Source organism: Podarcis gaigeae (assembly GCF_964106915.1).
Source record: "Podarcis gaigeae genome assembly, chromosome: 9".
Classification (NCBI taxonomy): Eukaryota; Metazoa; Chordata; class Lepidosauria; order Squamata; family Lacertidae; genus Podarcis; species Podarcis gaigeae.
In genome coordinates this window covers 33,290,084-33,303,522 of record NC_139685.1, presented here as the reverse complement: position 1 = coordinate 33,303,522, position 13,439 = coordinate 33,290,084, and the positions used below count along the sequence as shown (strand labels likewise).

At 41.1% G+C, this 13,439-nt stretch overlaps 1 protein-coding gene across 3 annotated transcripts in view; it reads right to left on the bottom strand.

The window, feature by feature from the left end:
* GLRA3 (glycine receptor alpha 3) overlaps window positions 1-11,808 on the bottom strand; it is a 75,850-nt gene extending 64,042 nt beyond the window's left edge. The window contains exon 1 of one of the 3 annotated variants that reach the window (XM_083755853.1): window positions 11,111-11,808. In XM_083755853.1, coding sequence (XP_083611979.1) covers window positions 11,111-11,181 — 71 coding nt within the window. In that variant the 5' untranslated portion in view covers window positions 11,182-11,808. The remainder of the gene's footprint in view (window positions 1-11,110) is intronic. The other 2 variants (XM_083755852.1, XM_083755848.1) reach the window with 2 other exon arrangements.
* Window positions 11,809-13,439: the final 1,631 nt, after the last annotated feature.

Here is a 13,439-nt window from a genome sequence, read left to right as displayed (position 1 = left end):
TTATTTTCCAGTGAAGCACTGACATAAACAACAGTAGCACATGGAGACAATGGAGGGATGGAGGTCTTCTCCTTTCTCCTTTCCCTCTTCACCACTAAAATGTGCTGTGGAACAGCATGCCAGGAAGAAAGTCTAGGTGGTCTTTTGGACTGGTAGTTTACCTAGTGGCTACTGCAATGTGAAGACTATTAAGTTTCAGGGCCACTGTGCCCTTCATCCACAGCATGCCAGAGCACAGAAGCAAGGAGGAGAGCATCTCCCCTACCCTCATGCCCTGCTGTTGTTCTTGTTGCCACAAGTTTAGTAAAGGAGAGTGGGAGTTCGTTTAAGAGGTGCTGGCAGGAAGGATGTTGACCACTCTTTTGGACTCAGAATTTAGTCTAAGCTGGAGAAGAATTGAAGGGCTTGAAAATGATTATTTCTCCATTGCAGTCTCCAAAATTCTCAACTGAGGCTGAGCTTGGAGAAGGTTGCTGACATCTTGTAATCATTTACCAAAGGTGTCATGGACTTAGAAGACGCTCAAACTCAGGACAAAAGAGAGAAACATGCAAAGGCACGTTTGGCAAACCCTCACCATGAACAACTCCCACCCTGAAACGTATGTCTCCACTGTGGAAGGATGTGTGGATCCAGATTTGGCCTCCACAGTCACTTACGGACTCACTGTTAAGACCATGTTCATGAAAGACAATCTAACTTGGCTACGAGTGATCACCAAAGAAGAAGAAGAAGAAATCATTTGTGAGGAGAAAGCTACATGATCAATTTGGGATCAACATACAAATGGTTCAGTCTGTCAACAGCATCTCATCTTTCTGGATTGACTTAAAATTGACCTCTCCCTGGCCAATTTGTGCACATTTGCTCTGATTTCTGACATGCTACCACATTCTATGACAAACAGAATCAGGTGATGATGAATATCAATGGGGGAAAGCTGGGGCACTTGCTAGACCTATCAAGAGCCCCATCAATGCATCCCAATGTCATAGTTGTGATGAGTTGTAGCCAAGTAGCCTCTGCAAATGTTACAACACATTGTTTCATAGAGCTACTCTTGCAGAACAGATGAAAAATGCAGGGGATATTGGATCTTCTAACAAAAAACAAGATGGATGAATAATTCTGTTGATTTTTGCAACCCCTGCACTGGCTAGGTCAACTTAAGAATGAAATTGAAGGAGCTGATTCTTACCATTAAAGAGCCCTTGTGTATCTTAAGAATATCTCATTCTGTAAAATCCCATCCACCCACCCACCCACCCATCCATAAAGATCTAGTGAAGGAGCTCTTTTCATATCCCACCTATGCTGGAGATAAAATTTCTTGTCCATAGAGATCCCAACCCTTTGGAACCAATTGACTTACCATCAGAATAAGACTAACCTTAAAATTATAATGAGGCAGCAGTGATGCCTTCTGGTATTGGAAGACTTTCTAATACTGGTACACTTCATTTATTATGACCCATGGCTAGTTAGTAGCTTTCTGAAAATATGGCTGACTTATTATTCCTTATGACACTTAAATGACTGTTGAGTTTTTAAACTCTTACTTTATTACTTTGTAAGTGACTTAGAGAAGTGATTATGTATTTCAGTTATCGATAACTGAAATGTGGGGCATAACAGTTTTAAATTAAACTCTGTCTTGAATACATTGGAGGCCCACCAAACTCAATAATGTTCAAAGACAATTCAATAGAGAGATGAATTGTGCCCCAATGGACGGTGGAATTAGTAAGGAATGAATGTTATAATATCTTTACTTCACTGTTCAAGGTGAAGTTTAGCCCAGTAAAACCAGCAATCATTACTATTTGGAAACTTGCATTAATCCAGGAGTTAACACGTATTTTCTCTGTTAAGTTAGTGTAAGGGGGAATATAAATTGGGCAGTTAATGTGCATAACAACTGGCCATTGTGCACCTTTACCTGGCCTCATAGAAAATGTGCAAATAATTTGTCTATTAAGAGGGTATTGTGCAAATTTCCAGGTCAAAATAAATAATCTTCAGCCAGAGCTGGCCTATGAATGATGTGGGGTGAAGCAGCTGCCTCAAGTTGCTGAGATGCAAGAGGTAGCATTTTCTACCCTACACCACTGCTTCAACCACTGGTGGAGAAGCTCTGCTTTGTTGCTGATCTACAGCACCTCAGCTTTCTGGAACGCTCCCCCCTCACTTGCCAAGCTTTGACAAGAGTGGAGTGTTCCAGATGCCCTTGCAGAATTCCACCACCCACCACCACCCAGCAGAAAATACTTTGCAAGGACTTTTCCTTGAGGGGAGGGCAGCCACCCCTGGCTCCAACAGGCTCCTGAGAGCATGCATATATTGCCCTAATATCGCACATTCTTTTGTCATTATGCATAATCTTTAATAGGTATAGTCTCCATAAGACCTAGTGAAACTGCAAATTGGCCAGTTATTTTGCACATTAACTGTTAAACTTACATTGCCCTTAAAATATTTATCTGAAATATATTTATTTTTAAAAAGCAAATAATGTTGTCTTATACAGTGGTACCTCGGGTTAAATACACTTCAGGTTATAGACTCCACTAACCCAGAAATAGTACCGCGAGTTAAGAACTTAGGATGAGAACAGAAATCGTGCTCTGGCGGCGCGGCGGCAGCAGGAGGCCCCATTAGCTAAAGTGGTGCTTCAGGTTAAGAACAGTTTCAGGTTAAGAACGGACCTCCGGAACGAATTAAGTATTTAACCCGAGGTACCACTGTACATGGAAACATATGGTACATTTAATTACTCATAATCTGAACTGTGGGCCAACCATACAATTATCAGACATGCACATCATGTAACCCTCTTACCAATAATTATTAAATAATCATATTGACTTAGCTAATAGCATGTACTTGATTCTTTGGACATTGTGTATATTAGTAAATGTTCTCTATCTGTTAAAAAGATTTATGTTGCCTTTCATCGATACAAGAACCAGAGTGGGGAACAATATATATTTTAAAAACCTATAAAAGATGCCAGTAAAACTAAAGCCCACTTCTTAAAACACCAGTAAAAGAAGACAATTTTAAAAGGGTTGACAGAGGTGAAGGCTAAATTAGATATATCTTTACGTATTGAAGTGAGAGAGCAGTCCACAAATGGGGTGCCATGATGAAATGAGCCTCTCTTGACAGTGGAATTCAAAAAAGAGTCCCCTTTGCTGCTCCTAAAGCATGGACAGGCTGGTCATAGTGACGAGCCCTTTTCAGGTATTTATGACAAGGGTGAGAAACTGCATCTGGATGGAGACCAGATCCTTCCAGATCATTATCTCTCTCACCACCCGTATGCCAAGCTGGACAGGTGTGCAAGTCTGACAACTGGGCGAATTAGAAAAGTGTGCAGGTGACCCTTTCTTTTTTTTGCTTGCATGGTTTGAAATCAAATTGTGAGGGCAAAGGCATTACCCATGGTCTGGGAAAGCCCCATGTAAGCCCCACCTCCAATCAGCTGGACAGCAGTGCTTGCAACCCTCATTTTGACTGAGTTGGCTTGGTTGAAATGGCCTTGTGGGCACATGGGAAGGCCTGGCGAGCCTAATCAGACCTTCAGGCCAGAGCTTGCACACCCCTGATGTAGGGCTTTAAAAGTAAGCAGCAGCATCTAGTATGGCAAAGTTTACTGCATCTTCACGCCTTGCTTCATAATTTCACTTTCCCATAGGGAAATTAGTATTATTTTGGAGGAGTTTGCACATTATTTGATTGCTTTTCCATGCACAAGTCCATGTGGTATAGAGTCATCAATATCTAAAGTCCTTAATATCTAAAGCTGAAGGGATCAAAACTGACACTAACTTTTGTATTTTTCTTTACTTAACTGGTTTGCGGTTTGGAATTCTAGTGACATGTGTTGTAAAGAATAACAATATTATTTCCAGAGTGACTCACCTCTATTTGTAGAGCAAGTCAGTTAGCTTGGAACATATTAAGAATGGTTAATAATAGGAAAATGAGTTTAGCACAGCATGAGGTGTGAAATGTAAATAGAAATCCAAGCATCATTTTAATTTGGTTGTCTTATAAACTGCCAAGTCCCATGATAATTTCCAGCCTTGGCTTTTTCTTCATCTGAAAGATGAAATGTCTCACTTGGACTTTCCTATGGGCAAGCCGATAATGTGCGTTGAGTCCATGTGTGCAGAATGTGGAATGTAGACAATCAACAATGTCTTATGTACCATAGCGCAATCACATAGCCACTCTGTAATGTGTCAAAGTCTGCATGGAGCCATTCAATTTCTAGTTTAGGCATGGCAGTCCCATTGCTCCCATGACTTCAAGAAGAGAGCTTAAGCTAAGTTCATTTTCACTGACTTGGCTAAGATGAAGTCATCTGAAATCTGCAGCTTTGGTCCCATTTAGTATTTTTTTTATTAGTTTTAAACCTTTCAAAATTCAATAGAATATTTTTGTTTAAAAAAAAAATTATTCACAAAACCATTTAGAAGCCTGCACTGTTTCTAAATGAAGCATAGGCAGGAGCAAGATGAGGGGAATCATTTTAATTAATTTTTGAATGCTTTGTAGGTTGTTACCTTTGTGGCCATCAAAATTCCCAATCCGCTTGAAGCGCAACAACATGACCAATGGCATTATGCTGGTAACAGACATATTCCTGACAGTTGTACAAGTGTAGCAATCGACTGTTTGCATGGGCATTGGAGAAAAGATGGTGGGATAAACTAGTACAGGAGATGACACATCTGTGATGCACCATAACAGAGGCCTTGCCTGGTCACCTGGCTCTATGCAATTCTATACACCAGTTGTATCAGGGTAAGCCATGCTAATGGGATTTAAACGGACAGGCAGCATAGTAGGCCAAAATTGCTTCACACAGAATGCCTCTGAAGCTATGTCCTAACAAGCCTCTGTATGCACTTCTGCAGCTACTCATATCTATACATCAGAGTGTGAAAGCGGAAAAATCAAAGGAGATAACAAAATACTGGTTTTCCAAAAGCAGAACAATCCTACTACATTTTCTTTTGATATGAGATATTGTTAGACCAATTTCTGAAACGTATAAGGAAACCTTAGCTGACAAAGAATTTGAAGTCCTGACCAAGATTTGTGAAGAAAATGAATAGAATGTGAAAACGAGCATAAAGATTTGTGACAGATTAATTGTACCAATCCTTAGCTTTCTTAATAGCAAAGTAGTGGCAGTAGCAGACAGCTATATAGGAAATACTAAACAATGAACTAAAAGAATAATGGCCTATATCATGTTTTTCCTGTAAAAAACATGGCCAGATAATATGAAAACAGGATAATCCTTTCTCCAGTTTTCAGATTTCCCCCCCAACAAAAGCATTAACACTATTAAGGGGAAGTATCTGATGGCACATCCCTCCCCTATATTGAACTTTTGGAATTAACTTTTTATTTCTGGCTGAAAACCTACTTTAAATGCATCTGCAAAGTTTGAAGGCCATAGAAATCAAATGCTTCCCCTTAATAGAGTAAATGCTTTTGAAGACCTTAGAATGGGTCAAAAAATTAAAACAAGAACAATAATAAAACCATAAAACAACCGCAACCATCCTCCAACTATCTGTAAACATAATAATACACAAACCACACATGCAGAGCTGTTTTCCTGGGGGGGGGGGGACAACAACTAAAAAACAGAGAAGGAGTCCTTTAGGTAACCAAGTCCTAAACTGCTCAGGAATTTATATGTCAAAATAAAAAAACTTGAATCAGGCTTGGTAGCAAATAAGCATCCAGGACATGTCTTTTCAGACTGGTGTTACATGGCGTTACATCTATCAGGTCCATCAAGATCCTGGTATCTGTTTTTTTGCACTAGCAGCAATCTCCATATAGTATTCAAGGGCAGCTGACATACAGCACATTGTAGCAGTCTAGATGCAAGGTTACTAAGTAGAACATAGATTACTGTCACCTGTCTATATCTATTGAGCCATAGCTGAAAACAGGTCCTCTGACCCTTACACTTCTAGCAACAAGGTAGAATCACCTCTAGATTATGCACAAATGCAGATTTAGGACATTGCGACTGGTTCCCCAACACAGGGTGCAGGGGCCAAAGAGGTGTCTTCTGGCCTCCTTCCCAATGTCTAGCTAGTGCTTGCCCGGATTTGGAAAGAAGACAGGAGGGCTTTAGGACTCTGCCAGAGTCTTGTGCCTCCTTCCCAAAGCCCAGCATCCCCTTTGGAAAGGCGGCTTTGGCCCAAATTTTAGCCTCACACAAGGTGCCATATTACCAAGGTCCCCACGCCTGATATTCACCTGCTCCTTCAGGTGCAATGCAGGCCCATTTAGAACATACCTAATTCCTGCCTACTTAGTATATGTTTATTAAAGTTCTATACACTGGTACCTCGTGTTAAGTACTTAATTTGTTCCAGAGGTCCGTTCTTAACCTGAAACTGTTCTTAACCTGAAGCACCACTTTAGCTAATGGGGGCCTTCTGCTGCCACCGCTCCACCAGAGCACGATTTCTGTTCTCATGCTGAAGCATAGTTCTTAACCTGAAGACTATTTCTGGGTTAGCGGAGTCTGTAACCTGAAGCGTATATAACCCGAGGTACCACTGTATATGTTTCAGAATTCAAAAGAAATAACAAAGAAAATTATAGATGCAAAGATATGCCCACAGAGTCACAATAAACTGTTTATTTTAGAATAAGGTTTCCCAAACTTGGGTCTCCAGTTGTTGTTGGACTACAACTCCCATCATCCCTGACCACTGGTCCTGCTAGGTAAGGATGATGGGAATTGCTGTCCCAATACAACTGGAGACCCAAGTTTGGGAAACTTATCCTAGAGCAACAATAGGGAACCTGAGACCTTCTAACCAGCCCCAGCCAGCCTACCCCAGTCCAACTACATCTGGAAGGCTTCAGGTTTCCTATTACTGATGTAGTTTGGAGCCCAGTATGCATTCATTTTGAGATTTGGTTCCTATGCCTGAAATAGTAACCTTCCAAGCATGAACTACCGGTATGTTTGACCTACCTTAATGTCTTCCCAGTTTGAGGCAGCCTTCGCCAAGCTGATGCTCTTCAGGTGTTTTGGATTACAACTCCCATCAGTGTTGGCTATCATAGCCAATGGTCAGGTATAATGGGAGCTATAGCCCAAAACATCTGGAGGGTAATAGGATGGCAAAGACTGGTTGAGATGTGTGTGTGTGTGTGTGCAAGCTCCCCTGTTCCCTATTTCATTATATAATCTAAATGTGATACTTTGGTATCAACATCAGTGCTTTTTATTGCTCAGTATTCTCACTCATGGGAAAAAGGAACATAAAGCACTATCCTGGACATGTTGCCATGCTTCTTTTAGTAACTATTTCTAATTATGCTTATACAAGTATATTTATACAACGTTTATAAAATCTTGCAGTGTGGAGTGCTCCAGTTCATGAGTTCAGCTAGCCAACCATGTGGTCTTCTAGGCTACTCCATTCCATTCCCTGTTCCAACATTTAGCATTCTATTACTACCGAGCATTCACAGTCCTCATTTGGCTGTTTAGTCCCCCCCCCCAATATTTTTGGTAGTTCTGCAAACCTTGGGGACCCCTGGGCATACAGATACTGCTCTCTTGTTTTTCAGTGGCCTTGAAGTGGCTACAGTCTTTTCAGCACCCATCAGATCCACATAATTTCACTCAGTCTCACTTCACTCTGGGCGTTGTAGTCTTAAAAACTGCACAAACTCCTTCCCTTCCCATCTCATCCCATGTCTGTTCTCTGTCTTTTATTTTGTTCTATAAAACCTTTAATTATCATAGGATGAACACATAGTGAATCCAAAGCAGTGAGAATATAACTCAATCTTTGTATGGTTTGGTAAACAGTAGTCTTATATTTCACACAGGGATGCATTTAAAAGACTATTTCACCACACAGAATACTGCAGCAAAAAAAAGTCTGTTTCTGGAGATTTTTCACATAATACATATTCTTGTGAATTTCTTGTAAGAATGGTTGGATGAGAACATACACCTCCAAGTGAAAATTAGTTCTAACTTTAAATTATAGGATGATAGCTCTTATATTCTATGCTCCTACGTTATTGCTCAACACACCCACTCGCTCAATTTCCCTGTTGTGACTCAAGAACAGATCCCTCCAACTAGAGGTCACTCTCACTTGTCACAAACACTTTTATATGCGTCATTACCTCTCAACTATTGTCTGAGATTATTTTTCTCTCACTCAGATAGGGGGCTGAAGCATTGTGGCATCTATATATAAAAAAAGCAAAATGTACTCTTCTCATTATTGTTGGCTTTTTTAAAAAAATGAAAGTATATTACCTTTAAGTTTTGGCACATTTGCGAAATTTTATACAAAATTAGAAAAAGATCAGAGGTATTGTCCACTGATCTTCAGCATATACAGGTCTGCTGGTCCCTACGTATTGGACATGAAATGGGGTGATGTTAGGCACATTTGACTAATTTTGAGACTACTGCCTCTACTCTCCAAACAAGTGGGGCACATCGCAACAAAGCAGATTCAAGCCATAACATCTCCCTCTCCCCAGTTGTTCTTTTCCCTTCCAACAAGCAGTTAACATTCCATGCCCACTGAGCATGCTCAATTGTCATTGAGATGGTATGCCCCTCTCCATTTTGGGGTTTTCCTTGGGCTGGGTTGAGGGTTATTTTTCTATGGGGGAGCAAGCTGGACATGATCTCAGTCCTATTACATTCTTAATTTTTCAGTTGATGCCTACAGACAGTTCTGTCTCCAGTACCTGAGGCATTAAGTAACTTCTCAGTGTTATCAAAGAAGTGACTTACTCAAATAGGTAGACAAATACAAATATCTTCTTCTATTCCAGGCATACCACTCTGTTGTCCCCGTCCCCCCGCAGTTGTATGGTTATCCCCCTCTCATCCATTCAACATTCTATCCCCACAAAATTAAATATTGTCAATCCCGGAACCTTTCTCAATCTCTTAGAATGGCAATGGCGCCCACTAGAGAGGGGCTGGAACCCACCAGAGAAGTGCCAGAACTGAGTTCCTGTGAGTTCCCCCTAAAAAAGCCCTGCTTGTGTGTATCTCTGGGTTCTACTGTGTCTGCAAGTATTCCGTCTTGTGCATCAGTGGTTCACATAAGCACAAACGTGGGAAGACTCAGATTACTATTAGCATATAGACTAATAACTCACTTTTTAATAGTATACCAGGAATTCTCTCACTCTAAGAAAAACCAGGTGCACCTACGTCCCATTGAAGTAAGTGGATTTTAAGCGTGTGCACTTTTTATTTCAAGAGATTTATATACATTTCTTGCTTTTCCAAATAGTTTTTGTCATACATTAAAAAACACATCTGCTTTAGTAAAATAAAATTAACAGCTAAAGCTAAAATATGTGGCTTGTAAATAACATGCCAATGGCATATCCAGTGAGGGCTCATTTCATTTTATTTCCCCCTCTAGCTCTGCATGTCCTCACAATGTTGTGCACTTTCTCAATAACAACCTGATTAGGAGTTCTTCCCTTTGACCCTCTCACCCTTCCTAGTAACATCATAGCTATTATCTTTTAACCAGAGCTTGATCATTTTACAAGTCTGCGAAAGTGAAATTAAATGAGTCCATCCTGGCTGGTGTTCAACTGAAGATATAACCCAATAACCTCTGGAGTCAATATGAACTTGAAATGAGTTGGGGGTGCAAGGCTTCAAGTATAATTGCCCTGTTGACTTCTGCTTCTCAGAAATGCACCTAGTATAGTACCACTGAATAAAAATGGTTTAAAGAGCCCTTTGTAATACCCTTTTGCCAAGTTGAGAATGGAGGCTCAGTTACTTGTTTTGTACATGAGCCCTTCAAAAAAACAAGATTTATCTTACCAGCCATGCCATAAAATAATCACCAGATCTACTTCATACCATTCCCTTCCATTAATGTTATAACCATCATGACATTGAAGCACAACCTAAAGAAATTAGTTTTGCATTTCATAATGCAGATTAGCAGCTTAAGAACATGCAGACAAACATGCAGAAGCTTCAGGTGATACTTGCTAATTTCAGGGGTCCCTCCATGTTTTTGTAGCACAGCTCATGAATATTTGTATGTGGAAAAGAATTTCACTTACACAACAGTTTTCTTCCTGCATGTTTCTGTGCATGTTTTTGAATATGAATATGTGCATAATATTTCAGCATCTCATGCATGTTTGTCATGTATGCTGTATGAAAAGTTCTTCAGATAAAAACATGAATAGCCTAATATTTCTGTTATTTTGGCATGCTTTACTTTACAATAGCTGGGTATCACTGTTGTGAATTTTATTTTTATCATGAAGGGTTATATATATAGCTTGGATACTCCTTTAAGTCCTCACTTAGTTCTAGTTTTTATGGTTAGGTACTTGAGTTGGATTTTAAATAAGTTAAAATTATTAGATTTAAGCCAATTTTGATGCATTTTATTTTAATAAAACTAAACTGGCTTAAATTCAAACATGTAAACTGAACTGTGGAATGGGCTATAATCATTATTTTTAGGGTTCTGTGTGAAATATCCCAAGTGAGAGTGGGGCAACCCACTAAAATACACATTTGAATATCTGGCAAAGAGAGTACACAGTGTAGTTTGGGGAAAACAATGCAATATCAAATTCTTTTCTTTGTGAAGCTGGCAGCTATTGGGACCTGGAATTGGCTCTTAGGGATTAATTGTCATATATTTATTTCAGTATGAAAGAATAACAGATAGATTTCTAGTTCTGAATAAACACTGTACAATTCAAATATTGCTCAGTAATATTCCGTGCTTCGTAACAGAATAGCGGACAAAACAGGATACCGAACTCCAGGAGAACCAAACTTGGGGAGGGGGAGGCGAAATTTAAACGTCAGGCACAGGAGTACAAAACAACAATGGTATGGGATGCAAGAGACTATTGCACAACAGTATCAGAATGTCCACATAAATCTCTCTTGCTAGTCGACGTCTGTGGGGGCATTACGAGTGGAAGAGGCATTTTCCACAGCTCCGTCCATGAGTCCCGTTGCCTCTGCCGCGCAATCACACCAAGTAAGGCACATCTGGGAGATCTAGCGGAGACTCACCTGAGCAGCACCGCAGCTTCCCACAGATAGAATCCCGAGACAGCTGCACGCAGGTATCTAATCCGGGCCATGATATGGTGAGGAATTCACAACCTCCTCCCAAGCGAACGTGTCCGAGTCATGAGGGAATCCAGGAGGGAAAGCGGAGGAAGGGAGAGTTCAGCCTGAGAGCTCTTGGAGAGGCTGCCGAGTGTTCAGCACTTCGGAGAGCTCCCCGGCACCCTCCAGCACCTGTAAATCCAATCGCGCGAGGACGCCTCTGCCCCGGGTCGTCTATTCTCCAGCGCCTGGGACTTCGGGCATTTTGGGGTGGTTGTTGTTGGCAACCAGCTCACCAAGGGTTGCGCTGTGCATTTAAAGAGAGAGGCTGATCCCAGGGGGAAAGACCAGGCAGTCGAGCAGAGGCATCGGGAGAAGCGAAGCAGCGGCAGGGAAGACCTACTTTCCGCCTTCGCTTCCTCCGGTCCTTCCTTCTCCGGCCAGAAGCCAGCTCGCCACATTCCTGAACACTGGGAATGCCAGGGCTCGGGAGGGGAGGGGAGGGGAGGGGGAGGGGGCGGAGACGGAATCAAAGCAGTGGACTTTCCTCAGCCAGTCAGGGGAGCTCCCAGGACGACGGAGCAGCTAGGCAGAGCTGCCTCGCGAAGACGCATAAAGGGGCGCTCGGTGGGAGCGCGTTTGCACAGAAGCACGGGGATTGACGAGGGATCCTCTAGGCAAGGATGCTGTGGAGAAGGACGGAGGAAAGGATTCCCAACTGCCTCAAGGAGGAGGAGGGAGATGAGGGGAAGTGTTGTTTGAGAAGGGGATTGCTCCTTACTGTTGCGGAAAGACAAGAAAGACCTTGCCCGAAGGGACACGTGTCCCCTTAGTGCTTTGTCTCTTCATGACGGGAAAGTTTATGTTGTGCAATGGTGTTGTGGAAGCAGTGGGGTCTCTCTCTCTCTCTCTCTCTCTCTCTCTCTCTCTCTCTGTGTGTGTGTGTGTGTGTAAACATCTGGAACAAATGTGGTGAGGTTGTCATGATTCTCCGGGTCGAAGATGTTGATGGATGACTCGCCCTAGAGTTCAGAAAGAGGACTGTTACAGCCAGTAAGTGTGGAGAGTAAGCATCAATGTCCAGCGCAATCAGTTATCTAAAATGAAGAAGGGAGGGAGAGAGAAGGATCGGCAGTACAATCCTGTGCATGTTTGCTCAGGAATGTCCTACTGTATTTAGCAGGGTTTACTCAGTAACTGATTTCAGGATCTCAGCCCACATGTGTATATTAGTGGTGGAGCCGCCTCTGCTGTTATCTTCATTGACAAAGCAACATGAACAACCTTCTTCTCTGCAGATGGTTGGGATGCATACAAATTGGCTTCTGCTCTTTTTGGTAGCATATCAGTTAAATTATAAAATTAGACCAATTTAATGACTTGGTTTAAAAAACATGCACACAGGCATAGTACTCAAATTTGGTTTTAGGCATTCTTCCTCATATTCATCTTGGGCAATGAATCCACCCACTACAAGAATAATGTTAGAAATTGCATTCCATTAAAATAACATTCTATTATTTTAGGCTGCACTGCTAACTCTGTACTTGGATATAAACCCCAATGAATTTCAATGGAACTTACTTCTGAGCAGGCATGATAAGGATTGTGCTGTTAGTTATGTAAACATTGGGGGCTGGCCAATGTTGGTTATACTCAGAGTAGACGTACTGAAATCAACTGGGGTAAATTAATTTCAATGAGTCTTCTTTGAGTAAAAGTTAGTTGGATTCAATCTCTTATTTTTAAGAAACTCTGAACTGGCACTTTAAGAGAAATGTAAAAAATTCATTCAAATTAGTTTCTACAATCAGCTTTGATAAGCATGTGCATGTATCAAAGGTGAGAAAAGAGGCATAAAACACATCTCCTCATATTTGGAGTACTAACTTTTTAAACTAAGCCATTTAATTTGTCCTGTTTCCCACAGAGACTTAAGCAGATGTGTTTTTCTTTTCACAGTATTAATTAAAACTACTATCAGGAGGTTTCTAGTGTAAATAGGCTGCAGTTATAATTTATATACACCATCCTAAGTATGCCTTATTCAACACTATGGAAATTCTTAAAGCGAAAGCATGTTGTAAGTGCTGGTTTTTCTCATTGTTAAATTCACTAGGCATATTTTGAATTGGTTCACTGATTACCTTGTTCTTTGTTTTTAAGCTTATAGAATGGAGAGCTTGTGGAATGGGGAAATGTCTGCAGTATTGTATTAAAAAAATCTCTTTGAACACACACAAGACAGAGGATGCACAGTACATTCAAATTTTACTGGTTTTGACTGTGT